Raw genomic sequence first — 27,048 nt, forward strand, 5'->3', positions numbered from 1 at the left:
CAGGGGATAACATCAATCATTTCTCCACACGCTTCTAGCATGCACTGTTTGCTGCTTTTTTCCCCTGTGCATCCTTTCAAACCACCTATTTCAGTAAGGCCAGTGTTATTTCATTTTTGTTCAGGTGGCAAAGTTGGGTACAAAGGTAAGGGAGAGACTGAGTTGGCACATTCCAGACTGACCTTTTCCTTTATGCCAGTCAAACTAGTCCCAGCATGTTTATTCCCCAGTTCTGTCCTTTTGCTGCAAACCCATGGTGCAGGGGCACAAACGAGATTACCCGTCATCTGACCTCTAACGAATGCTGTAACTGGTGCTGAGATATGGGTTAGAAGACACTTCGATGATGCCTGTCATAAATCTCCATCTAGCTATCTTAGACACCGCGATCCAACTCTATAAATCACATCCAATTTTGATGCTTCTCAAAAAAAAAAAAAAGCCAGCTTCAACCAACAGCCAGAACATATTTTTGAGGCATCATACAAATCCTCATGATAATCAATAAATGAGCTGGACACGGCTTTGCAGGAGAGAGACAGCAAGAAAAGCTGAAGGTTTTTGAATGAAACGAATGGCTCTTCCTTTTTATTTTTTTTAATGAAGTCTTTACTTTTTATTTGTTTCTGTAAACTGCCCAGAGAGGTTGTTTGGGTCAAAGCACATTATGCTTGCTATATGCATGTTGGGGGCATGATTTCTTATTGTAGTTCAATGCTTCTTTTTTTCTAGTATGAGTTCCACTGGAGGCTGCTCTGAACCATGAACTCAGTGTCAGCCAATGGCTGTTTCACCTATGGCAATATGTGGACATTTCCTACACTAGGTGGGAGACAGCAACGTGCCACTTACTTAAGAGTTTTCCTGCCTTCTTCCAAGACCACATTCAAAGTGGTTACTAAATATTTATTAAAGGATTAACATAATCCTCATCTTTTCAACCAGCAACCAGGACATATGTTGATACTGACAGATTTTCTCCACTCAAAGGGAGTGGCAGGAAGGCAAAATCCCTGATTCATGATCTGAACGGTTTTAAAATACTAATTATGGAACAACACAGAAAACAGGAGGGACACTTCTTTACCCATGGCGCCCTCTCACCAGCTGAAGGATATCAACAAAAATAACCACAAACACTGCAGATTTTTTTCACCTCATGGCGATATATCACAGTAAAAAACACTGTTGAGTAGATTTACCCTCTATAAAAGTCCAGGCTTTTTTTGAGAACAGTCCAATAGCAGGAACTGTCCCTTTACAGGTAAACATTTTTTTAAAAAAGAACCTGTTCTTTTCAAATAAGGGTGTCCTTTTCTAGGGACAGATTTTCATGTGTTGAATTTGTCTCTGTCACTCGGAATGGGGGGAGATGCAGAGTACCTGGCCTGAATACATAATCAGTTTCTATTACTTTGAAATTCTTAAGGAGACTGAGAAACTATCGCCTTTCCTTCAGTAGTGCCCAGCAGTCTAACAATATAGTCCATAAATGTCATTTCCCCCCTGTTTTTATTAAAAAGAGAAAACAAAACCAGATTGAGACAACTTTTAAAATACACATTAAAATACGTCATACAAATGTATGTACAAGCCAGCTTGTAAATTAAAATGAAAATATTTAATTTGAAAGAACATTCCTGCTGCAAAACAATGGGGAAAAAATTACCCTATTATAGGCAAAGTGCCCTTCTCTTCCTTATGAACCATCACTACCTGCCCTTGGTGGTAGATTCAGTATCAGATGGCCCTATTTGAATATCAAGTTATATGCATGCCAATCCAAGGCCAGCCCTAAAGCATTAAATCCCAGCCCCCGCTACTTCTACTGATCTACTAGGCACCATCCACCTTTGCACACTCCACTGAAAGGAATGTGAATTGGTAGTGAATTACTTCCCCAAGGGTCATATCTGCCTGTGCTGCCCACTGCTGCCCTTCACAGTAATTGCCTCTCTGACTCTCTGCAGAGCCATTTGCGCCACCTTTCCAATTCCCTGACGCTCCCACAGGGAGCAAGAAACACACCAGTGCGGCACGCGATGGCACAAGTAGCGTTATCTTTGCAAAGCCAAGATTATCAACTGAGGGAAAAAGAAGGCATGCAGCTCAAGCCAGTTGCAAAGGATCACCTCGAGCAAGAAACATATGCAACAGATAGCCCCACTTAGCAGCCTCCTATCATAAGGTCTGTTCTGTTGAAAAGGAACAGATTCCGTCACTGTCAGAGTCACAGATGCAACAGGGCCCTCCTATTCCCCATGAAGACCCTCCATCAGATAGGTCCTTGTCAGCACTTTTCTTTAGCTATAATTAATTCTAAGGTTCAGAAGTAATGTTGGGGCAAAGAACGGCGATCGCCAACCAGCCCCACAGAGAGTTACCAATCCGCTTAGCGCTGCACTGCTTTATTCTATATGATGCAAGTATCAGGCTGTCTGTACACAGCTTAGGAACTCTTCCAGGTAAGAATTCAGCACAGTAGGGGGAAAACACCCTATTTTTTTTCCTCCCTAGACACAGAAAGTCAGGTCAGTGCTATAGCAGTAGGATAATCAATACCACTTATTCTCTGCTCCGACTTAAATACAGAACAGCCCAACCAATTAGGGAGCCCATCGCATCAATCCAGGCACAAACACGCTCCAAAGCTGAGAACCAGAAGGCTGGCGAGTTTCACTCTGGATACAGAACAGAAGTGTGGGTTAAAGCACATTTAGAGATCAGAGGAATGCGAGCAAGCAAGCGAGTTCTCACCCTGACAGACAATCACTCTACTGGCACCAAGAATGTTTCCGTTTAGGGCAAACGCTAGCTTGGGGCAGATGGGAAGAGGGGCTCTTGGCAATGCTACAGAAGCTGATGTGAGCTTTGGCAATGCTAGTAAATTATAAGCAAGTGCCTCACTGCACCATTCTGAACATGTAATCAAATACTATTTACAACAGTTTCAACTTTTTAAAAAATGACTTTGGAATCCATCTGTTACCACCGTGAAGGGAAATTCTGTGGGGTATCCAGCATCAAAAGGCCAAGGTCACTGCCAGCAATGGGGCATACTGTAATAGAGGTATTCTTTGCAACCTTCCTTTCAGGTGCCTTCATCATCAGGTGCTGCAACCTTGCAGTTGGCATTCCTGTTGTTGCAGGTGACGCATCCCTAAGGAGGAAAAAAGTCACTAACATTCAAGAGCCTCAGAAGAGCCCTGCAGGACTGGACTGTAGATCTGTCTAGGTCATCCTTCTGTTTCTATCAGCATCCTGCCAGATCTCCAAAAGTCCAGGTTTCCCTTGATAGAAAGGTAGAGCCATTGGGAAGCCATCTGGCACACCATTCTCTTCAAAGATAAAAAGCTGCACGTAGAAGAAGAAGAAGAGAAGAAGAGTTTGGATTTATATCCCCCCTTTTTCTCCTGTAGGAGACTCAAAGGGGCTTACAAACTCCTTACCCTTCCCCCCTCACAACAAACACCCTGTGAGGTAGGTGGGGCTGAGAGAGCTCAGAAGAACTGTGACTAGCCCACGGTCACCCAGCTGGCGTGTATGGGAGTGCACAGGCTAATCTGAGTTCCCCAGATAAGCCTCAACAGCTCATGCGGCAGAGTGGGGAATTAAACCTGGTTCCTCCAGATTAGAATGCACCTGCTCTTAACCACTACGCCACTTCTATCCACCTTATCCCATGGCAAGGGAACTATATTTTAAAACAAATGTAACTGTAATGAGTGCCAAAATTACAACTAATGCCAGATCTTCAAAAGGTTAGACTTTAAAAGATTCAGTTTAGATTCTGGAATTTCCATACCGATAGAAACAGGCAAACGACACAGTCCCAGTGAGCTAAAAAGGACGGTATAAGAATGCAGGTGCCCTTACTTGCGTGTTTATTTCTTGCGGGATAGTCTGGGTGAGAATCCAAGGGTGTACCTCGGCTAGCTCCTCCTTCTGCCCCTGGGTGAAGTGGGGCTGCTGCTTCGTCATGGCAGCCAGTTTCTCCAGGTCCCCTTTCAGCACCTCCTCTTTAATCCTGCCCATGACAAAGGCAGAGACATGAAGCGCAGCTGAAATTTTAACCTCATCACTTCCTGCAAGACATTTTGCAAGAACCCAAGCTAGGATCCCCACCAAGAGCCAGTCAGATAAAAGTGTGTCAGTGTCTTTCTTCTTTCCTGGAAATGCAAAATCTCAGGCTAATGTTACGTGGAAATGTGCATAATTACCCGCCGCTCCGCTGCAAATCGCCTGCCCCTTAAGGTGGCGTTTCTTCAAAGGAAAAAAGGGGTGTTGGAGCTTTAGTTAGTCCCAGACTTCCCTGGCAATAGCACAGATATATTTTGGGGACCTCATCCCCATCTCAAGATAAGACCAGTGCAAGCATTAGGGCTAGTCACACATGGCAGCACACAGAAGTACTGCTGTTCTGACACCAACCACCAAGACTTGGCAATTCCTTTCACTAAAAAAGCAAAGATGTTCAGTTTTCCATATTCATCCATTTGCTACCCAGTAAGCAATCTAGTTTTGGCATGAAACTTGGTTTCCTGGAGAGACTGAGGGAAGGGAAGCCCTACGCAGCCCCTCCAGCATTCCAGCAGTCAATTTGCCAAGTCCTTTTTATTAAAAGTTCTGAATTTTCCAAACACATGCAAAGCGACACAGTATCATATTCAGCAAGCCTTGGGAAAATTATACCAGTGTGCTTCCTAAATAAAAAAAGGAGAATGGAAGATCTTTCTGAGAATTTGGCACCTGTTCTTCAATCATAAGCCTTTGACCGATTTCTGTAAAAGCTGCCAAAAGCCCTCCTTTAAAAGTCAATTTCAATCCCAAACTAAGGAACGATTCTTCTCTCTTCAGCCCCCGCATCAGCTGTAAACGAGCCTCCTTTGAGTGTTAACAACCACCCTACTTTCTTAAAGGAATCAGATCTCTGGATCTGCCAAGTTCTGGTGACAAACAAAACAAAAATGCATTCCTTCTCACACTTTGTTACTTGGTAAGTCATCACGTCTGGCTCAGGCAAACAACTTATCATCCACACCAACCTGGCTGGCTGACAAGATTCTCCCTCCTCTTGGTTTTTCTTCCCTCTTTTGGAGACTTCCGAGGAATCGTTGCTGGCAAAATATTTACTGCTGTTTCTACTGCCTGCTAGAGACATCCATACGGGTAAGGTGGATTAAAAAAAAGAAAGATAGGTTAGAGTCTAGGAAGGTCTTAGAGGACAATAAGCTATCAGGGTAGAAGTTTTTGAGAGTCAAAGCTGCCTTTGTCAGAAGTTTAACTCCTGAAAGCTTATAAAATCCTGATAGTCTCTTAGGCCCCTTCTGCGCAAGCAAAATAATGCACTTTCAATCCACTTTGCAGCTGTGCGGAATAGCAAAATCCACTTTCAAACCATTGTGAAAGTGGATTGAAAGTGCATTATCCTGCATGTGCGGAAGGGGCTTAAGGTTCTCCAAGACGCTAATATAGATCTTCTAATGCAGATCAATGCTGCTGTCCTCTCCAAACTTAAAAAAAAAATGTTTCCGCAAAAGCCAGAACAGAAGCACGGAGAACAATTACATGCCTCTGTTGGTTAGTCCCTCTGGCCTGTTCATTGCAAGAAAATCAAAGCACAAGCTTCTATCATCCTAAGGGTTACTCTGCTCCCTGCTATATACCCCCCACCCCCCAAAGCTAATCATACATTATAGAAAGTTTTTGTGTATCGATTTCTGGAGCTTTCTTCCCACTGCTTCTCTGATAAGATATTGATACAAGGTCCTTTCCACAATGGAATATCAGAGTGATTTTGGTATCCAAACAAAGCTCTGTACATTGAATGGATGGACTTGTGGGTTGTTCCTGCTATGGGGAGAGATGGGGGGAAAGGCCAAAAGGCCATTGGGATTCATGGTGAACTGTACACAGCTCAAGGGCGCTACTACATCAACGGGAGCCGTATGTTCTGCCGGACAAGTCCAGAGCAGGATACAATATGCTGTGGCAATGAGGTGACGCTCCTGCAACCTACATGTACCTTGGGCTGGTTTTACTTGTAGTGTGCCAAGCCAAGAAGTGGGCTGCAGAAGGACAGACAAGAAAGATTCTCCAGTACAGCCTGTAAGTATTCCTTGTATTGTCTTGTGTAACCTAGGCCAGTCACTGGTAGCCTACAGTATTCAAAGAAGCAGGCGGCCACCATGTCAAAACACAGTACTGAAGGTATCAGCAGGCTTGTGCCTATAGAAAGCATCCACTAACAAACTTCTGCAACAAACAGAGCCACCCAGCTCACAATTCGCATGCCCTTTCATGGCCTCCACATCTAAGCAGCAGGGTAACATCGAGCCCCTCTAGCAAGGCTGCCCTACCTGCGCCACCAGCAGATGTTCCGTTGGAGCTAGAGCCGCTGGAGCCAAACGCTAAGGAGCTGGATTCTGCAGACCCGCTGCCTGAAGCTGCCGACTCTGTTCCTGAGTGAGAATCCCCATGCAGCAAGAGGTCATACAGTTCGCTGGAACCCGAGTGGCCGTCATTGCCACTGTCCTCCCCATCCTGATCCTGCAAGGGAAATGGGACAACAGATCCAACCACACAAGTCACGTCTCGATTCAAACGCAGGCTGTTCTGCTTTAAATGGGCAGCAGAGCACAAGACTTAGCCCTTCCCATCAACTGGGATGAGGGGGCGAATGGCTCTGAACCTGAAGAGATTCCAGCCACAAAGCCAAGCCAAGCCCAATATGAACAGTACACTTTAAATCCTTAGCAAGCATCCCTGGTGTCCCTGTGCAGCACCAGAAGACGCCACACAGCCACAGAAGCAGCAACGTGCTCCACTGGGCAAGGCACCGAAGCCACAATAGTCTGCATTCCTCTGGTCTCTGTAAAGCAAGAATTGGGACTTACACGTTTGGTCTCCACGTGTATCTTGGCTGGCACTACGCAGGGCAGCTCCAATGGTTTGGGCATCTCTTCTTGAAGCAGGTCCAGCTGCAGTGGGGAGCTGCTCCGTGAGTTACTGAATAGCTGGGGCTGCTCGTCACCAGGCTCCTGCTGCTCTTCCTCAGCAGATGAAAACATGGCAGGTGGCGAAATGGGCTCCAATGGATCAGGTGCTGCAGCTGAGGGCATTGTGGGAGGGGAGCATGGGGGCATCACCGAGTTGTACGGCCTAGAAGGTGAGGTTTCCTGAGCTTGGAAGGAAGGTTGAGGGAGTGGAGTGAGCACTGGAAAGTTGTGAAGTAGCACAGTTGTGAAACCGGCCATACATGGAGTGGGAAACGCTAGGACGGGCTGTGTGGGTACAAGCGATGGGACAAATGGGACGGCCCCTCCTGAAGGCCAGGTGTGGTCCCCACCTGAAGTGGCCAAGGGAAAACCAGGCATGAAGTAAGGATCGGCATGGTGGATCACACTGGAAGGACCAGGCCATGATCCCTCCGAAAGAGCACAGGATGGCTTCTGAGCAGCAGTTCTTTCCCCACAGTTTCCACTTTTATAAGAGCAGTTTTTACTTGAAGATTCTGGCAGTTTGGGGTGTTTGAATGTTCCCTGTTTATTCCTTTTGCAGTTTTCTGGGCTGGTCTTTTTGGAAGCGAAGTCTCCTAAAGCGGACAAAACAATGCAGATAAAGTAAAGAGAAGATAGAGTCCCAACGGCTGCTGCTCAGGATACAATGCCCTATAGTATCAAGGTAAGCCCAGCGATGTTAGAGAGGCAACAACAATACACTGCTCTCTTAAAACTGTCCCTCCTTTCACCCAACAAGCCTTAACACTCTCCCTGGCCTATTCTTTTGGTGGACTCCAGGCAAGATAACAGTTTCTTCCTACATTTCTTAGAGACAGTTTATCAAAGCTTAGCTGTTCCTTGGGGGTACAAATTATGGAAAGAAAATACTCCTCAGTATCAAACAGGTGGACAGTCCAACAATAACAAAATGGGCCACAAATCCTGACATGACAGAGTCTATTGCAGTGTTGTAAAAAGGTTCAGTCTACAGTGGCTTCAAGTATTAGAATCCTATTGACAGGACAGGCACCAGAGTTGGACACCCCTGCTTTAACCAGTTTCAAACAGCTTGCAGCTTTCCCAAGAAGAGCTGACCTGCCCCAGCCCTGCCTCCTTCACCCATGGGGTGATTTGTTCCTACCTTGATTATGTGAACCGGTGCAGTTGCTGCCAACCTGTCCTTGCTGGAAGTAAGACCTGTAGTGGGGCAAGAGCACCTTCTGGCGGAACTGATCCATGTAGTTCTGCTCCTCCTTCTGAGTGTGGGCCGACAAGACTTTCTTCGTCAGCCCGACCAGTCTGATCTCCTCTGGGGCTGCAGCCGGAGCACTGGGAGGGGGAAGCTCCGTTTGCTCATTCTGCAAAGCGGCCTCTTCTGTGGCAGCCACTTCTGCAGGAAGAAAGGAAGACACCTCAACCAAGGTGCCTCGGGATCTTGTTCGTCGTCAGCAACAAGGCAACTCAAGGCAGTCAGACTAACAGCATCAGAATCAGGCATTCAACTGTACCAGTTCCTTTACTTCCTGAATGCAGTGGGACCAACTAGGCCTTGAGACATCCACAGTTCTCTCAGAACTCTCTCAGCCCACTTGGAGGCAGGCAATGGCCAACTACCTCCAAATGTCTCTTGCCTTGAAAACCCCAAGGAGTTGCCATGAATCAATCGTAACTTCACAGTACACACACACACACACACACAATTTGCAAATGCCAACCTACCAGACTCCGGGTGTGGAACATGCACAAGAGTACTGCTGTAGCTGCACTGGCTGGTAATGGACACCACGCTCAAGGCCTTGGTAGGCAGAGCCAGGCCTGTCATGGGAGGACTTGCCACAGCTGCTGATTCCGGTGGCTCTGTGGCCCCTTCTGGCACGGGCGTTACTGATGGCTGGGAAGCAATGGAGGACAATCCGGGGGTATCTAATAGCAACAGAGTAAACCTCAGCAAGGGGGCAGAACAAATGGTTTAAGGCTGCCGTGGGACCGACATGAAGACAGAAACACAACAAGGATCTTTGTTGCTCAAGACAAGCCCACCGACCAACTTTCACTGCCAAAAAATCTGGGGGAAAAAAGGCTCTAACGTTTTAAAGAGAATCAGCATGATGTGGTGGCGCAGGTGTCAGACTAGGATGTGGGAAACCCAAGTTCAAATCTCCACTCATGCTATGGAAACTTGCTGGGTGGCCTTGAGCCAGACGCACAGCCCTGATCTGGGCAATTATTTGGATCGGAGACCTCCAAGGAATTCCAGGGTCGTGATGTGGAGGCAGGCAACGGCAGACCACCTGTGAATGTCTCTTGCCTTGAAAACCCCAGCACAGCTCGCCATAAGTCAGCTGTGGCTTGTTGCCACAAAAAAGGTTTACAAATCCATATGAAACACCAGGGTACATTGAAGGCATGGATCAGCGATGTCGCTCACCACTGGAAACCGAGTATTTCTGTAAAAACGCTGCTGCGTTTCCTGTTACCTTCCAAGGCCTGTGCTTCTTTCTGGATTAGCTGAACCAGTTTGTCATCCTCTGAAGATGAAGAGGAAATGTTTGTGGACTCGGACTTCCTTTTCAGGGCGGGAACGCTCCAACTCTCCAGGTACCTGTTGATTAACAGATCACAGTTGTGATCTTGCTTTTATCATTCAGGGGCAGATACCATTTGAACCACTGAGGAAATATACACTACAGGGCAAAGCTACATAGGAAGACTACTTCATTTCTCAGGCATCTTTGGAGTTCTGATGTAGTGTGATGGGTGCACCGAGAATATGGCTGCCACAAAATCGATGCCACAGGAGGTTGTCAGCCACAAAATGGTTGTTGAAGCTTCTAGCCAGAACCCAGAGAGATTGGGAAGATTCCTAGAGCATTGCTGACATCACTTCCGAGTTTCAGAAGTAATGTTGAAATGTTGCCGGTATCTCCCCCTACCACACACACATTTTTTTCCCGGCACACAATTTTACACTGGCGGGGACAGGAAAAAGTTGACGTTGATAGGGAAGTGGGCCTTCCATGTTCAAATTTCACTAGAAAACCAAAGCACATTTTGAGACTTCGCTAAAGAAGCTGAAAGGCATGAATTTCCCCTCTTCTTTCTCTCTCCACAAGACGACTGATCGCTGTTGTTTAAAAACGTGTCGATGAGAACCACCTCATTAACCACTGGGGAAGTCAAAAGCTTCTGAAATGTTAACGCTTTCCTTCCATCTATCCTGGCTAAACAACAGGCACGGAAATGTTTTCACTGCATTTTGTTACCTGATAATGCCATCCATGTAGTTAATTTGCTGATAGGACAGAGTACAATGCGCTTCGCTTGAATCATCACAGTGTGCAACAGGTGCGTCTCCAGTGCTGACACTGCTCAAACCAGGGGTTGTGTGCTGCTTACCTAGAAAGAGCAGGAGTGAATGGGAGCCATTATAAAAAGACGTAGTTGAAAGAAGAAAAGGATCATTAGACAGATGCACCATTCACAACTTCAGGTTTCATTCTCATGATTCTAATATCCTAACTGTGTTTTGGAACTGCTTAATTATTTTTTGTGAAGACCCTGGACTTCTACACATAGTTTGATACAAAGGATCTCATTCCTCCACACACAGCTCTGTGGTCTTAAAGTTCACCTCTTAGCAGCTCACCATCTGAAGATCTTCCTCTCTCCTTCAGATGCTTACTGTGTGACTCAATGTACAACTGTTGACCGACGTTCTTTAGTCTGTTGATGTCCACAAAAGCCTTCTGTGGGGGGCAGAAGATTCAAAAACTAGGAATGTCACAGGGAGGGAACCCAAGCACACGCTGAAACTGTGATACGATGTATTACGATGCACCTAACTATCCCGCATTAGAGCCTAGACGTTGAGCAAGCTGTGGCAGTCCATGAAGGCATTCTCTGTTTCACTCTTTGCAACGTAACAAAGAGGGAAGAGGTTTGGAAAGCCACACTGGGGTGGCAGTCTATGGCTCAGTGGTGGAACACCTGCAGATGTGTGTGAGGGAAATATACAATTTTAATGTCCAGCAAAAGCAAGAGTTTTGAAATGCAACATCTACAGGACATCCTGCAATTGTAACATCTCTCCATTTTGCGTAGAGTGCTCATGTTCAGCAAAAGAAGCCATTGCACAAAAACTGAACAGGCATCTGCAGTTCTTTTGTCGACTTCTGCTTTACTGCTTCGGACAAGTTTTAAAAATCCGAAAGGACAGTCTGATCTAACCATTCAAAATTCAAGCCTTATGCTTCATCTTCCTGTGTCGTTCACGTGCGATGTGCAGAGTTCTGCATTCCACACTAACACAAAGCCAGGGCTGTTTGTTTGTTTTTAGTTACTGTTTGTCTACTGACTCCGGCAAGTAATATACACAAGAACTTACCGGTTCCTTCTGTATTTCCTCCGCACAGTTCCAACTGGAATCACTGGAAGACGCTACGCTGATGTAATGTTCATAAGACCCGTTGCTAACAAGGCTTCCATAACCACTTGACCCATTGTTATGAACCGGCTGCAGAAAAACAAGGCAGTTTTTCAGTGCTCTACTGTGAAAAGCACAGGATGAATCCCACATTCTTGTTAGTGACATTAGGGCTAAACATGTAGAAAGTTTGATGCACCTTACAGTTACATGCTTCAGGTTGAAGGAAGAATTACCTGCTAGATGCTTTTCCCCCTTACCTGCAGAAGCAGCCTGTAGATCTGTCCTTGCAATTCCCTGATCTCTTTGTCAACACCATTCCGCTCCCTGCTTCTTGGGGCAAAGACATCTTCATTTAGAGGGCTCCTGAAAAACACAAAGCCGGATAAAGAAAGGTCTGTGTAACAAGATTATAGAGTGGGCTGTTAAAGGAATGGTATTTACTACATGAGATCAGGAAGCAATGCTGAACTCTGTTACTCTTAACTTTAACTTGAACTCTGTCAACTGAACAAAGTCAGACTGCATGACGCTGGCGTAACCCAAGGAAATGTTACTCTTTAGAAATAAGAAACCGGTCTTATTGGCCGGTTTTGAAAGCAACATGAGTGTTTGTGTCTCCCTGCCCCCAGGTAACACTTTAACAAACAAAAGCCTCTTCATATAAGGAGCTTCTCAGCATAAGAACTGGATCCTGAATGAGAGAGAAGCTGGAGAATGGGGAATGCTTATATAGCCTGCTTGGGATATGAGAGGTATGGAAGAAGAATAACCAAGGACCGTTCAGATTAGAACCCCTATTGGAAATGTCCTCCCAAAAGCCAACTTGTATATTCAATTTGTGCCTACTGCTACCATAAAAAACAGCCAGGAGAACTGATTTTCAGTCACAGCAGAAGACATGTAGACACTAGATAAATATGGGCACCTGGGTAAACAGAATATTGGTTATCTCCTGTCAAAGTCTCTTTTTGTCAGACAAAGCTGCCCCAAGAAGCTGCACTTGGAAAAGAAAAGCTTTTCCAACGATGATGGAATGTCTCCTGGTCTCCTGAGCAAAGAACAGCTCAGAAAGGTAAGCAGTTTTACTGATGGAGGACAATATGTGCCAGTTAGTTGCCCTGGGAAATGGGGTAATCCTAAGATTGAGGCAGAAGTTGATGCCAGGTCCAATCCAGTCCTCTTCTGGCTCAGGATCACATCAGGGAGCAAAACTTTAGAAAAGCAAAATGCGGTGGCTTCCTTAAGCTTACGTTCTGACTTTGTGTCGTCCAATGATGAATGCAACCTTCCGGCTCCATGGATTCACGAAGCTGGACCAGCTGGTGTCCAGGATGACGTAGTCCCCGTTCTGAGTACAAAATCTGATGGGCGAGTGTTCGAAGGGAGGCTGACCTGCAAACTTCAGAACTGCATGGAAATTGGAGACAAGAAAACAGGACTGCACCGTAAATGCTGAGATCAAAAGAAATGACTGCCTTTTTGAAACACACAGGTGGAAGGAAGAGTGTGCTAAGGCTGAACTGACAGGATAATTCTGTTGCACCCCTCTGAAGCATACCAAGAGGAAAAAAATATGTCACTTACATGGAAAACTAAGACTTGCTGCAAAGTTCTATCATCCTGAGCAGGTAAGTGAGGGTTAACTCCCCATTCCACAGGCAGCACAATCTGCTAGACATTTCTCCTTATTTACCATATTTGTATTCCACCTTCCTTCCTAATGGGAATCCAAGCGACTTGCACCTTTCTTTTCTCCTCCATTTTATGATCTACACAATAACCCTGTGAAGTAGGTTAGGATGAATGTAAGTGACAGGTTCAAGGTCACCCAGCAAACTTCCATGGCAGAGTTCCATGGGATTGGAATCTGGGTCTCCAAGATCCCAGTCCAACACTAACAACTACATCACACTGGCTCTCCTGTCTATGAGAAATGCCTGTCCAGTTTTGGGACCCAACCTCATGAACATGATTATTTATTCCTTTTCAAATTAAGACTGACAATAGATTGCAGAATTAGAAAACAATGCAACAAAGACCAGTATAATCCATTCAACAGTCCAGTAGAAGGGGATTACTACATTAGGAAACAATGGACTAAAAAATATAATCAATGAAATAAGCAATACAAAGGAGGAAAGAACTATCAAAATTTTGCAGAATCAAAACTACAATCCTACTCCTTTTATAAAAGCCCCTATGAAAAATAAAGAAGAAATCAGAATAAAACCCAGAAGGGAAGAAAAAAATGAGTAGGACCAAGAGAAATGGTTATGCTGACCACGGCTGAGGAAGCTGCTTTACCAACACGTATCTCCACAGATACAGGTGTATTAGTGGTGGGGAGAAAAATTAGATCCGTGGGTGTTCAGCACTTCAGGTCATCCCTGTCAGATTGCTCTGTTAACTAATTCCATGGGTCTAAAGCAGAGAAGAAAAAAGAATTTGTGCCATTCTGTGTCCGGCTGTCTCTTCAAGGAGATTCCACAAGTGTCCTCTTGCACTGTAGAGACTGGATAGGAAATCCTATACAACCTTGCCTTTTCCAAGGCTTTGTCTCTTTCCTGCAGCCACGGTGGAATGTACCTGGGCAGCAAGCTCCAAGGCTTTGTCTCTTTCCTGCAGCCATGGTGGAATGTACCTGGGCAGCAAGCTTTCAGATAAAAGAGTGCCAGTAGCTCCAGCTCACCTTTGCGATGAATTGCGACCATCAAAGGACGATCTTCAGGATGAAGGTGCTTCAAGATGGATGTTCCAATCAAATCCTGGGGCAGGTATCCCAACAGAGGAACAGCTCTGAAAAGCAAAACCGATGTATGCTTGTTACCAGATGGAACAACACTGAATGCTACACTTTCAAGCAACCCCTTCTTGCCGTGAGAGCAAAATGGTTTGCACTTCTATCAAGCACAACAACATGACGAAATTCAACTGGTGGCCGAGCTTCACCTCACTGGGCCAGGACCCAGCTTCAGCTACATTCTTAGTTGCTGCCACTGAGGTAATAGCCAAAGAGAAAGAAAAAATCAGAGTTCCAAGAGGTGACTGGGGAAATGCAGCTAGGTATCCTTAGGTTTTGTTTCAGCTGGGAATGGTCACAGAGGGGCTTTGTTGATAGGTGGGCATCACTTTTCAGTTAAAGAAATTATCTTCAGCTTTTTTCATTTCAGCCACTTAATTTTTCTAACTAAAAATGATGTCTATATACCAACAAACAAACCTCACTTCTGCTGCATTTCTGAGGCTAGAAGTTGGTCTCCTCCTATTGCTACAACAGTTCACTTGAAATTATTAAAATACTATAGGAAACTTGAAAGTATCAACAATGGCAATCTGGTAAAACACAATTTAAGGTACTTCAAATAATTGGTATAAATTGCTGTCCCCAATTTTGCAGTTCTATTATTGTCAGAAAATGACACATGTGCCACCTACCCAGAAGCAAATGACAAGGTCCAATGGTATAGAATGTGTTGACTCAGTTAACACGAACATAGACTGAAGAACAGGGAAATGTCTGCTAAGTTGAAGCGATTATGTAGAACAAGAATAGTTAGATCAGCTCCATTTTGAATTGAGAGTCTTAGGAGTACCTCCCTACCTTAACGCGAATCTCACAGAGTATATATACAGAATTTCATTTTTTTTAAATCACAGTTTCTGTTGCTATACTACAGAAGCAGATTTTAGACAAGCATCTGACTTGCTTTGCTTTTCGCAAAGGAACTGCTGTGTAGCCTGATTCATCACATTACTTTTTGGTACACCTATTATTTCTTGCCTGTCGCATGTTACGCAATGAGTTTCGCTAAATGACAACCCAAGCAAATTGTTTTGGAAGTGGAGTTTCCAGTTCTCCCTGTCCAGTTCTCCCAGCTGTGATCTATGGTTGTTTAAATCCTATAATTCAACCTAAAATCAGCCAGGAAAGGCTCTTGGTTGCTATCAACATGATACATATTGCATGAGTCTCCAGCAGGAATCTCCTAAGGAGATTTTCCTTTGCACCAGTTATATCATTCTCTTTCACACATGAGAGCAAGGCAAAATAATGACCTGTCATCAATCTCTAGAAATGCACAATCTGGGGTGTGAGCAGTGGTGAAGATCCTTTTCTCCAATGGTATTCGAGGAGCTGACCATAAAGAAAAAAACAATATTTGGAATACAAAACATAAGTCAACAGGGACTGAGATTAGAGCCATGCTAAACATATAACAGCTGATTTCTTTTTTAAAATGGCTCATACACATGCCGTATTACTAAATTTGCATTTTGGTACTCCTGAATTTCAGTGGCTCTTCAGATTCTTTGCATCCTGGCTAGAAAATCTGAAATGCTTCATGGTATTTTATCCTCCTTAATTAGCTACTACTTCAGGAGGGAATGAAAAGAAATGTTACACAAAGCTGCACACACACAGGCAAAACATTTGTGTGAAGTCTATTGAGCCTCATGGAGACTTCTTGGTGGCAGGAAGGCTTTTTCACTTTTCAAGTCTCCCCACACCACTGGGAAACCTCTTTGGGGCGGTGGCCAGGCACAGCTGGGCACCTGGCTCTTTGATGGGGCTGAAGATTATTCCTCCAGGCTGAAGCAATCTTACTGAGCTTACTATCAGCTTCTCTGATCAGAATGCCAGAGTATTAAATCGTTCTATAGAATATTTGTATTTTTATTTATGTTTTGTAATTATGCTGTTAATCAGCCCGAGTCCCAATTTCCGGGGAACGGGGGGATAAAAATCACAAGGAATAATTAGTTAAAACACATTAAAAACCATGATGAGATGCACTGCTGGGATCCCTACTGGCCCTCTTTCGCAGCAGGGTTCTCAAAGACTTGCCTTCATATCCAGAGTGATTTTTTTCAGCAACAGCGAGGCAGCAGGGCTCTGGTTCACGCTGGTTCTGATAACAGACATTAACCAGGTAAGGGGTGATCCGGAATGGCCAGTAGAGCTTCCCTTGGTCTTTACCCACTCTGCAACATAAATATACTGATTCATAAGTTCCTGGAAACTATTTAGAATCTTCTCCAGACACTGACTTGTTAGTCTTTGGACACACTTAATCTCCTTGTTTGAATAACGTTTTATTGGTCAGTTTTGCTGCTCCATTCCTTCTCTCATTTCTATCATTCCTGGTACTCAAAAAACTATTATACTGAAATCCAGGAAAATGCTGGTTCCAAAGACTAGCTGAGGACCTGAATACCTTTTGGAAACATTTGTACCCTATTATCTCTAAAAAAATGGCATTCTGAAAAAACTCACCCTAAAATGGACAAAACATGGTGAAAATAACTTGTTGCAACAACCTGGTGTACTAAACCTTCATCAAACTCACCTGATTCTGCAGAAAAAGGACTTCACTTGAGCATATTCATAAACAGATGCTATAAAAAAAAGAATAAGTGATGATAAAGCTTAATGATTAATGATCTTCCTCCCCTCACAGTGTCCAGCTTGATAACAGAATAATGTCCCTCCCCAACATCTACTATGAAAATTGAATTTGCTTTCCAAGAAACACCCAGTTTAAATGATAGGAGGACAGACCCTGGGTGACACATTCTGAGAGCCTTTCCAATTTATAATCCAGCTGCCTTTGTAAGTTCAATTAGGCACAGATACACTGCAAATGACATATACCAAGATTTCCCCAAGATACAATGTTCTATAGTGCAGGAATAGCTCATAATCTATCTTTTCCAGGAACAGTCACATTCTGAATACTTTAAAATCAATTCTGCAAAATATAGAGAAGCCGAGGTTGACACACCTTCTGCCTCTCCAAGGCCCCTTCTGCACATGCAGAATAATGCACTTTCAATCCACTCTCACAATTTCACAAGTGTCTGTGCAGACACAAAACCAACTGGGGAATTGCATAGCCCACATTTTTAAAAAGCCTGTGGGTAAAACTGGTCAAGCTTTCCTTTTGTACACCTTACTTTTAATTTACTGATTTCTAAAAATATTTTTAAATCCCCTTAATTTGAAAGCAAGTTTTTCCTATGTTCATCAAGTCACCTGTTTGGGCTTTTGTGTTCCAAAGTGGCAGGAGAGAAGGATTGGTATGAGTGTAGAAGATGCTTATATCCTGAGGTGCCAGCAATTCAGCAAAGCGAGAAGACTCCAAGAGCTTCTTCTTACAATTCAGAATGGAGGCTGCTTGCTCAGAGACATGCATCATCTTCCCTGACAGCAAGGAGAAGACAGCCACAAAGGTGTCCTGGAACACAGACAGGGTTTCAGTTAAATGTACTGCAAAGAACAGGACAAATACCATAGAAGTCCTAAGTGCCTGGTTAAGTCACAAAAGTTCTGTATCCAGAACTGTTCTGTATAAGTTTCATTATACATGTTAAACAGTGCAGGAAAGGCTATGCAAAGAATTCCTAATTCTGAGTTCTCAGGAATCCTGGGCTTTGGAACCACAATATGTTATATATTCAGACCTTCACCAGTTGAGTCAGTTTTTGCATTTTCTTTTTAGTAAACGATTTTATGCAGCTGTCTGTTGAGAGGGATGTAAATACACAGCACCATTATGAAGTAAGCCAATTAACAACTCAACAATGTTTGGTTAGAATGCTGGAAATGGGAAATCCAACACTCGTCCTTCCCCACCTTATGCTACCTGCATAATTAGTCTGAACTGAGAGTGAAGAACTCCAGCACCAAGAAACCACCGCTGAGTTTCACATTGAGGGAGATTTGAAACATAAAAGGCAGAATAAAAGTTTATTAGCTAAGTAAATAAACCACTAGGAAGCCACAGCTGGCTAGGATGACGCCTTTCAACGTGGCACCACATCCTATGGAGAATCTATATGAAGCCCTGCCTCCGGCAACTCTTAGCAGACACAGAAGGGAAAGGTAATATTTTTCAAAAGCTATCCAAATTTTGCCACCCCTCAGACTGCTGCAAAGCAATATTACAGCACTCTATTGTCTTGGGTTGGAGATCAACCATTGCCTTGTATTTGTTACCCTCAGGCTCGGGTAAATAGAAAAGAGACACTATTTACATTTGTTTAGCAAGTCCTCCCTAGCAGCTAAATTAAGTTTTATCCAGTGAGAATAGAGCTACTGTATGACCTTCAGTCGGTATTCGGAAAAACAATTAATGGAACAACTACAGCAGACAAAAAGTAGGGAATGCTTACTGTGTTTTTTGGAGTGTGCTCAGATGTAACGGCTGCCAACTCCCCAATGCTGTACACACTGGCATCAGTCTGATATGATCCACGGTCCCCCCCAAACCGAACAGCCTTGCTGTCTGCCAATTGGAAAAACAAGGGAACCAAGAAGACTTGATACAACAAGGCTGGACATAGCTGGTGTCAGTTCTCCAAACTTGAACATAAAAGAAAACTCAAAGAACAAGCGACAGGCAGAACAAAGTTTTCCACTAAATTTTCCACATATTAAATCTTGTGAAAAGAGAAAGGATGGAGTGCTCCCCGATGACCCTCAACCCCCACCTCCCATCCCAACTCAGTGAATATACAAGCCTGGGCTCCTACCCACGGAACATATTTATCTGGTCATGCAGGTCAAAAAACCTGACCTGGATAGTTCCTGGCTAGCGTGATTCTTATCAGATCTCAGAAGTTAAGCAGGGTTGACCCTGGAAAGTATTTGGTTGGAGGACTTCCAAAGAATACCAGGCTTGTGAGGCAGAGGCAGGCAATGGCAACATCTCTTGCTTTGAAAACCCCACCAGGGATCGCCGCAAGTCAGATGTGACTCGATGGCAGAAAGCAACAACAAATCAACAGAGTAAAAAGCATTCTGAAAAAGATTTGTTTGTGTTGCACAAACTTTAAATCCCAAACTTTTCCAAAATATAATGCATCGCTCTCAGCCGTAATAAAAAACACAGCTAACGTTTCTCAGATCTGAACATTATTCAAGATTCCTTTCAGAGAACAAAAAGGAACCAAAGTCCAGATGACTCACACAACCTGTCATGCTACTCCAACACAATGTGCATCTGTGTCCTAGTAAGCCCACTTCTATCTACGCCAGTGATGGCGAACCTTTTCGAGACCGAGTGCCCAAATTGCAACCCAAAGCCCACTTATTCATCGCAACGTGCCAACACGCAATTTAACCTGAATACTGAGGTTTTACTTTAGAAAAAACAGTTGGCTCCGAGGCATGCATTACTCAGAAGTATGCTTGGTGGTAGTCGGTGGCTTTGCTTTGAAGCAACCGTGCAACTCTTCCAATGGGTGAATCATGACCCTAGGAGGGTTTACTCAGAAGCAAGCCCCATTGCCAGCAACCGAGCTTACTCCCAGGATTGCGCTTTAGTTCTTCAGTTGAAAATCAGTGGGGTTTAACAGTGCTTAACAGGGTTACCTACACTGCTTCCCCAAAACTAGGTCTTAGGTTTAATGCTAATAATTGAGCCCAGTGGCACAGGCCAGCCTAGATGTGTGTGTGTGTGGGGGGGGGGCACTCTGTTTGTGCGTGCCCACAGAGAGGACTCTGAGTGCCACCTCTGGCACCCGTGCCATAGGTTCGCCACCAGTGATCTACGCTGTCTTCTCCTGCTTTCTACTTCTCTGCCACACTATACTGAGATGAACCCTGATTAACTGACTCTACCCACTTACTTTGGACCTGCTGGACACACTTCAAAGCGTAATTGAGAGCATTAAGGGTGCTGGTTTTGGTGCAACTCTCCCTCGGCAGGTGCCGCTTCATTTCCCGGATCATCATTGTAAGCTCCTCATGACTTTGGTTCCGATTCCGTTGCTCACTGCAAGTGAAACCAACAATTAAAAAGTCAATAGCATTAGAAACAGCCATTCCTGCAAGACATCTGTTTTGGACAGGGGCATGCTCAGAGCGCTGGCCTGCAAAGCGGTAGCAACTGTGTTCCTAGAAGGATCTATGCTATGTTGTACTTGCAGCAGTGGTCAGGCTATGGAATACTTTCAGCATAGTAGGGAGCAATGAAAAGCGGTCTCTGTGCATGGCTAGTGCATGCCATGCTATTTGTTTGTTGCATTGTTCCTCTTACTTCAGCTCAAGAGGGAATGCAACAACCCCATTATACATAAACAACTTGAATTTCACCATATTTCTTGCACTGGGTGCTAAAAAAAGGTTAAATTCTCCCTTCTTTAAAGAACATCTGTTGAACTCAACTGAAAGTGTTAGTGTTTACCCTTAAAGTCCACCCTCTGGCTGCTTAAGGATCGGACGTTGTTCCATATTATGCAAATTACAATTGCTAAATGTAATAAGGACACATTGGCTGAGATAGCCTCAAGTCTTTAGAACAGTCTCCCTGGTGAGAACAGGAACTACTTCCTGGAAGGACTGTAAAAGTTATTTGCTCTATTTTTGTATAGAATGATGTCATCTATACGCTGCTTAGATTTTGTTTATTTGTTGTCCGTAACGTCATGTTTCAACTCCTTAAATATTTGAAGGACTGTCACTTAGAGGTGGGCAGGGAGCTACTCCTTTGGCAGCAGAGGATCGGACTCACAATACTGGGTATAAATTACGGAGAGGAAGGTTCCAACTAGATAAAAGGAGAAAAATTACAGTAAGAGTTGTGAAACTATGGAATCAGCTGCCTAAGGAGATGGTGAGCTCCCCCCTCACTGGCAGTCTTTAAACAGTGGCTGGACAAACACTTGCCAGGGATGCTCTAGGCCAGTGATGGCGAACCTTTTCGAGACCGAGTGCCCAAATTGCAACCCCAAACCCACTTATTTATCGCAAAGTGCCAACCCGGCAATTTAACCTGAATGCTGAGGTTTTAGTTTCGAAGGTGTGCGTTACTCGGGAGTAAGCTTGGTGGTAGTCAGTGGCTTTGCTTTGAAGCAACTGTGCAACTCTTCCAATGGGTGAAACACGACCCTAGGAGGGTTTACTCAGAAGCAAGCCCCATTGCCAGCAACCGAGCTTACTCCCAGGTAAAGGATCGCGCTTTAGTTCTTTGCATGAAAATCAGTGGAGTTTAACAGTGCTTTACAGAGTTACCTACACTGCTTCACCAAAACTAGGTCTTAGGTTTAATGCTAATAATCGCGCCCAGGCCAGCCTAGATGTGTATGTGTGTGTGTGGGGGGGGGGGACTCTGCGCGTGCCCACAGAGAAAGCTCTGAGTGCCACCTCTGGCACCCGTGCCATAGGTTCGCCACCACCGCTTTAGGCTGATGCAGCTTTGAGCAGGGGGTTGAACGAAATGGCCTGTATTGCTCCTTCCAACTCTGTGTTTCTATGGTCACTATAGTTTTACGATGTCTTTAAACAAACGTCAAATTTCATAAGGCACAATGTGAATGCAGTGGTTTCAAGCATCTAGGCTCTTAACAGATAAGATCAGTGTGGTTCCATAATAATATAATAGAGAACAATGGGAAGCAGTATCTCGTGCTTGCCCTTTGGGAATATTTGCAGATGGATTGGCTCAGATTAGGATCAGTACAAATCTGGTATTTAGAAATATAATACAGCGGTTTGGATGCAGAGCAGTATTCCTGCTGATATAAGGATTCCTGAAGACATGGATTCCCTCAGACCACTGGAGTGTGATCCCTGACTTGCACAGCCTAAAGTGCACTCCAAAGGATTTTGAGGGGCATTTTGGGATGTGTGGTAGACAGAAAAGTCACCGTCCAGACAGAAATCCTCACTTCTATAGGAACATTAATCTGGATCCAAGTCAGCATCTCCAGCGCCCCCCTAAAATCGCCCAGAGGGAATCTTCTTAAAACAAAGTTAGCAGCTCTTCCTGATTTCTGTTTTTTCACCAATCAGGATGGGATGAAGGTTTACTGAGAAGAAATTTGTCACCAGAACTCCAACACGGATCAGCAAAGATAATCTGTCATGGGGAATTCAATGTTTACAGCTGGGGGGGAAAAATGGTTCCAACAGCCTGCGGATCTCAGCCCTCCTTCACACTCTCCCCTCCAGGTGATCTCTGACTTTACTTAGCGTACATTCCAAAGATCTACATCTACAAGGCCCCTGAGGCTCAAGTGTGGCTCCAAATGATCTCTGGTTTCATTTCTTGGTTGCAGTTCAAGCCCCATTTCAAGAATAACACAACCAACGGCTTCAGCAAGTTGAAGACTTACCTTTTATTCCTGCTGTGGGATTTGCGTTGAACACTGGCACTTCTGACTGAGCGGCTGTGAGATTCAAGGCCGTGAGAACTGGCCTTGGTGAATGCCAACCCATTAAAGTCATTTCCAGAGCTGCCACAAAATACGTCTGCATCTTTTCGCTGGGTGTCATCCCGATCCTCCAAACCATCAGCTTGCTGTTTGCCAGCTTCGGTTACAGGCTGGTGGTCCAAGAAGTCATTGCGGAGCAGGTTCACATTCATGGTGAGCAGCAAGCGACTACAGGACACAGTTCATGAACGTCACTGCCTGGTCCATTTTCAAATTCAGGTCACTCTTTCCCTAGATTAGGCTGAAAGCTACAAGAATCCAACAGAAGCAATCAATCCCTTTGATTCCACTTTTAACATACCCATCAACGGGCACAGTTCAAAGAATTACTGCATGTTTTGTATCTGAACATGAGCTACTTCCAGGTTTATATTGTTTTTTGTTCCATGCGCTCTTCTTCAAGGCTCCTCTGACTCACATTCCTTCTCTGCGCATTATGGTAACTGTTTCAGTCCAAGCAAACAAACATATGCAAGCAACAAGGAACATTGTGGCTAAGAGAGCAGCATTACCCACTGCAGAACTAGTACTACCCACCACGCCAATCTGAACATTCTTAGGAATCGATATTAAATCCTTGCCATTCCCATGACCGCAACAAGTTAGTCAAAAGACTATCTGGTGAATTTCATGTTAGCATTTTCTTGTACACAATCAGCTACCTGATCTGGACACAAGGATCTAAGCGAGTCCCCAAAAGCCCCTCACGTTCAGAACAAAAGCAAGGATGCTATCATGCAAGAGTAGTCTGTGAACATCTGGGGCACCAGAGTTGGACACCCTTGGTGTAGCCTATCATACAATGTAAACTACATCAATAGTCTTTCTTACAAATGCTCCTGTCCTCAATTTCCCACTTCCCCCCAACTCCACCCATGGTTATGTAACTGTCTAAAGCGCGTTCCGTCATTAACTCACAACCTGAAATTCCACTCCTTGGCTCATTGCCATTCTGCCAAACCCAAACATTGCACCAGTACAGTCAAAGAAACACAGTGTTCTGAACTGCACAAGGTTGTGGATGTTTGCAACACCAACCTGAAGCTAACTAAGCTACAATGAGAGAAGCAAAATGGTCAAGTAATAGCTCTACATTATCACATTTTGGGGAGTGAAAGAAGCTTTCAAGTCGCACAGAACTTTTCCTTGAGGTTAACTTTTTATTGATCAGGCTAAGCTACACTGGCAACTGTGATTTTTCTGGGTGCAGACGTACAGTCAAAAGGCAATATTTAGACAGGATTAATTGACCAACAATACTGCCTTAGAGTTATCAGCTGGCATTAAAACAAAAGGCCAGACAATATATCGTTGAAAGTTTTCACAGCCGAAATCAACTGGCTGTTGTGGATTTCCTAGCCCATGGCCACGCAGTCTGGAAAACCCACAACAGTCAGAGGACTAGGCAGTTGAGCTGTGTACTGTCAGAGCAGTAGAAACAAAGAAGACACCTGTGCAACCGGTGTTTAAATCTGCCCCTTACAATCAATCCACCACTGTGATTCCTCAGTAAAGGAAGCACTTTTTTCCATCAGCAAGCCTTTATGGGAATAGACAACAGTATAACAATAGTAAAAAAAGCTGATTTAAAAACATATACAGTACAGGAAATAAATGTTAAGTGGAAGGAAATCTACTGGCATTTAGTAATTTCCAGAAGAAAGTCTGCCACTGTCCTACAGAGAGAAGGATCAGGATTGTCCAGCAAGTAGTGTAATCTAAATAAATCAGGGAGATCGGGTAAATGTAAAGGAGTAAGATTCACATACTTGGATCTGATTTCCTTGAATCTGAAACAGTGTAGTAATTGGTGGGCCAGAGATTCAACTGAGCCATCATTACACGGGCACAATCTATTAGCCTTTTCTTGCTTGTTAAATCTGCCATGTAACAAGGCAGAAGGCGTAACATTAAACCTGGTGAGCATTATGGCTCTCCTTTGAGCAGGGTTTATTAAGCAATACAGGTAGTGTGCCAAGTGGCCCTGTTCAAATGGGAGAGAAAAATACAGGGGGGAGCATGTTTTCTTGGCTGCGGTGATTAGAGTAGAGAACTTTCTATCCAATAGTTGACCTTTTAATTTTCTATAAGCTTCTGAGTAGGACAAAGGGCAAAGTGAATCCACTGACAGTATAATAGAAACAATTTTTTAAAGGAAGCACTTAAAGTAAGGTCTTGTCTGAGTTGTTTCCCTTGCAATCACTTTGATAGTATGTGAAGCTGTGTTAATAAGTACTCCAGTATAAACACATCATGACATAAATGCAGGTACCTCAACTCCTGCCTCCAATGGGGGTGGTTTGAAAAAAAGTGGGCCACCTACAAAACTCACATGGAGATGTATGGGGAAAAATTCCGAATGACTCTGTAAGCTGGCCCACACTATGTGGGCTGCCCTCAAATTAAACCAACTTTTCAGTGCAGTAGCCAGCTCAAATACTGGGTGAAATACAGATGGAAATTAAAATGCCCCCTCACATGAACCTTCCTTCTGGTTATCCACTAAGATGCCTTATCCCACATCCACACAACAGGAAAAAAAAAGTTTAGCTCCAGTTAAAAAAAAGTATCTTCCACAAGTGCCCCAATAAGAATTCTCACATTAAGGGCCACGGAAATTAATCCAGCATATGCTAAATCAATTCCTCTGAAAGTCAAAGAAGCCCTGCCGTACACTTCCAAGCTACCTATTTATAGCAAGCATCCTGAAAAACAGGACTGGCGTCACATTGTTTATTTTATCTCCTCCAGTGAGGTCAAGGTAAGTTTTGTACATTAGTAAGCTTTGGGAACTGACCTGAAGGGTAACTCCAACAGCTCTTCTGAATTATGTATGGCCAAATAATTGGAACTCCCCAGCAACAGTGAAGACTGGCATAAAAATTACTCCACTATTTGATGCGCATGTCATGGCGAAGCACCTAAAGAACACTGATAATAACCTAAATGACTACTCTTTGTCTCAGGAAATAGTCTGTTACAGTGCGGAAAACAGAACTCATTTAGAAGCTAAGCATTAAGTGAGAATATTCAACTCCAGGGTACACCCAACCCTAGAACCCAACATTGTATTAGCACAAATAACAGTAACAATAACAATCTATGGTGAGATCTTAAGACGTTATTTTATACGCCTTCTTCCCCCAAAAGGAGGAAGAAATCAATAAGATTAAGAGTTTTCCATCCCCAGTGGCCCCAACTGTAGTACTAAGCAGCTGGAGAAAAAGCCAAGACTGAAGCAAAACCAACCCACTGCCAAACAGCTTTGTAGAAAACGAGAAATTACATATTGACCTATGAAAGGCGGTTATGCTAAAGTGTTGAACACCCTCTTTAACAAGGAGGGCTGGGAAAGGATATGGGGTAGGGGAAGAGATAGATATGCTGGACATGTGGGGGCAGGGTTGGGGAGAAGAAGATTCGCCTGGATTTCAGGAAGGACTTGGAGAGAGTAAGAAGTAGTAGGTGAGGATATGGACACTTTCACACCTGAGCCCTTGGGGGGAGGGTGGTATACAAATCAAATAATACAATACCATACATACACTCTGAGGCACTTCCTAGCTGGATTCTTCTGTGTGAAATGGCAAAAATCCACTTGGAAAGCATCACTAAAGCGCACTGGAAGTGGACAGGAAGTGTAATGTGCGAAAGTGCCCCGCTGTGTCCTAAATTTTACATAGTATGACAGAAGTGAGACAACTCACTCCCAAGTCACCATAGAGGAAATGGAGCATATCCTGTTTGCTCAGATTACCCCTCGCATGGTATCGGGGTGGGGTGGGGGTGAGGGTAGCCGTGTTGGTTTGTGGCAGAAGGGCAACTTCGGAACCTAGAAGAACTTTAAAGATCAGCAAGGTTTCCAGGGTGTATGTTTTCGAGAGTCCAATCTCCCTTCGTCAAAGCTAAAGGGAGCGTGAACTCGAGAAAGCTTGGATCTTGTTGGGCTTGGATTCGAATCCTGCGGTCTCGCAAGAGTTTCCGAACACAAACCCACCCACGTCACCGACACAGCCGCGACCTCCCGCCTCCCCCAAGAGCCTAGCCCTGAAGACTTACATCTCCGCCCGCCAACAACGCAGCTTCCTTGGACCTTCGCGCACATACGAGGCTGCCTCCCCAAAACGGGAAAAGCGCCGCCGGCCCCGGTTCGCCCGTGGCGGCCTCAGCTCCTCACACATCCGCGCAACGTGACACGAGGTCCGCCCCCACGCGGTCATTGGCTCACGAGCGGTCGGGAAAGCGCCGATTGGTCGGCTAGGCGCGAGGGGCGGGGCTGTGGAAGACGGTTGGACAGCTGTGCCGTTTCGGTTGAAGTGGGCTTGTTGTTAGTGTCCTGCGCGTGCGCGATTAGGCCCCGCCTTTCTCCCTAATGTAGTATAGAACGTCTACTATGAAAACCTA

The 27,048-nt window shown here is 44.5% G+C and overlaps 1 protein-coding gene across 6 annotated transcripts; it reads right to left on the minus strand.

The window, feature by feature from the left end:
* Nucleotides 1–1,495: 1,495 nt before the first annotated feature.
* Nucleotides 1,496–26,828, minus strand: PER3 (period circadian regulator 3). Of its 6 annotated transcripts, XM_048518491.1 has the most exons (24): nt 26,704–26,828; nt 25,442–25,575; nt 22,546–22,892; nt 20,059–20,204; nt 18,601–18,713; nt 17,462–17,663; nt 16,776–16,824; nt 16,274–16,410; nt 15,484–15,562; nt 14,117–14,223; nt 12,678–12,834; nt 11,685–11,790; nt 11,386–11,514; nt 10,633–10,747; nt 10,265–10,397; nt 9,479–9,603; nt 8,721–8,924; nt 8,143–8,391; nt 7,349–7,594; nt 6,897–7,183; nt 6,360–6,549; nt 5,046–5,151; nt 3,877–4,027; nt 3,173–3,354 (listed from the first exon to the last, which is right to left on the minus strand). In XM_048518491.1, the coding sequence occupies exons 3-24, from the start codon at nt 22,794–22,796 to the stop codon at nt 3,232–3,234; spliced, it is 3,405 nt and encodes a 1,134-aa protein (XP_048374448.1). In that variant the 5' UTR covers nt 22,797–22,892; nt 25,442–25,575; nt 26,704–26,828; the 3' UTR covers nt 3,173–3,231. The 6 variants fall into 6 exon arrangements, with proteins under 6 accessions (XP_048374447.1, XP_048374448.1, XP_048374446.1 ...); XM_048518490.1 differs by lacking the exon at nt 3,173–3,354 and adding an exon at nt 1,496–3,160 and having other exon boundaries at nt 6,897–7,594; XM_048518489.1 differs by having other exon boundaries at nt 6,897–7,594; nt 10,648–10,747.
* Nucleotides 26,829–27,048: the final 220 nt, after the last annotated feature.

The sequence above is a fragment of the Sphaerodactylus townsendi genome, linkage group LG16 (assembly GCF_021028975.2).
Source record: "Sphaerodactylus townsendi isolate TG3544 linkage group LG16, MPM_Stown_v2.3, whole genome shotgun sequence".
Classification (NCBI taxonomy): Eukaryota; Metazoa; Chordata; class Lepidosauria; order Squamata; family Sphaerodactylidae; genus Sphaerodactylus; species Sphaerodactylus townsendi.

Coding starts and splice junctions, on each gene's coding strand:
- PER3 (XM_048518484.1), bottom strand. CDS start 22,796: ATGAATGTGAACCTGCTCCGCAATGACTTCTTGGACCACCAGCCTGTA. Junction 16,411..16,775: donor TCCTTTTTCTGCAGAATCAG/GTGAGTTTGATG, acceptor TTTATGTTGCAG/AGTGGGTAAAGACCAAGGGA. Junction 12,835..14,116: donor GGTCGCAATTCATCGCAAAG/GTGAGCTGGAGC, acceptor ATTTCCATGCAG/TTCTGAAGTTTGCAGGTCAG.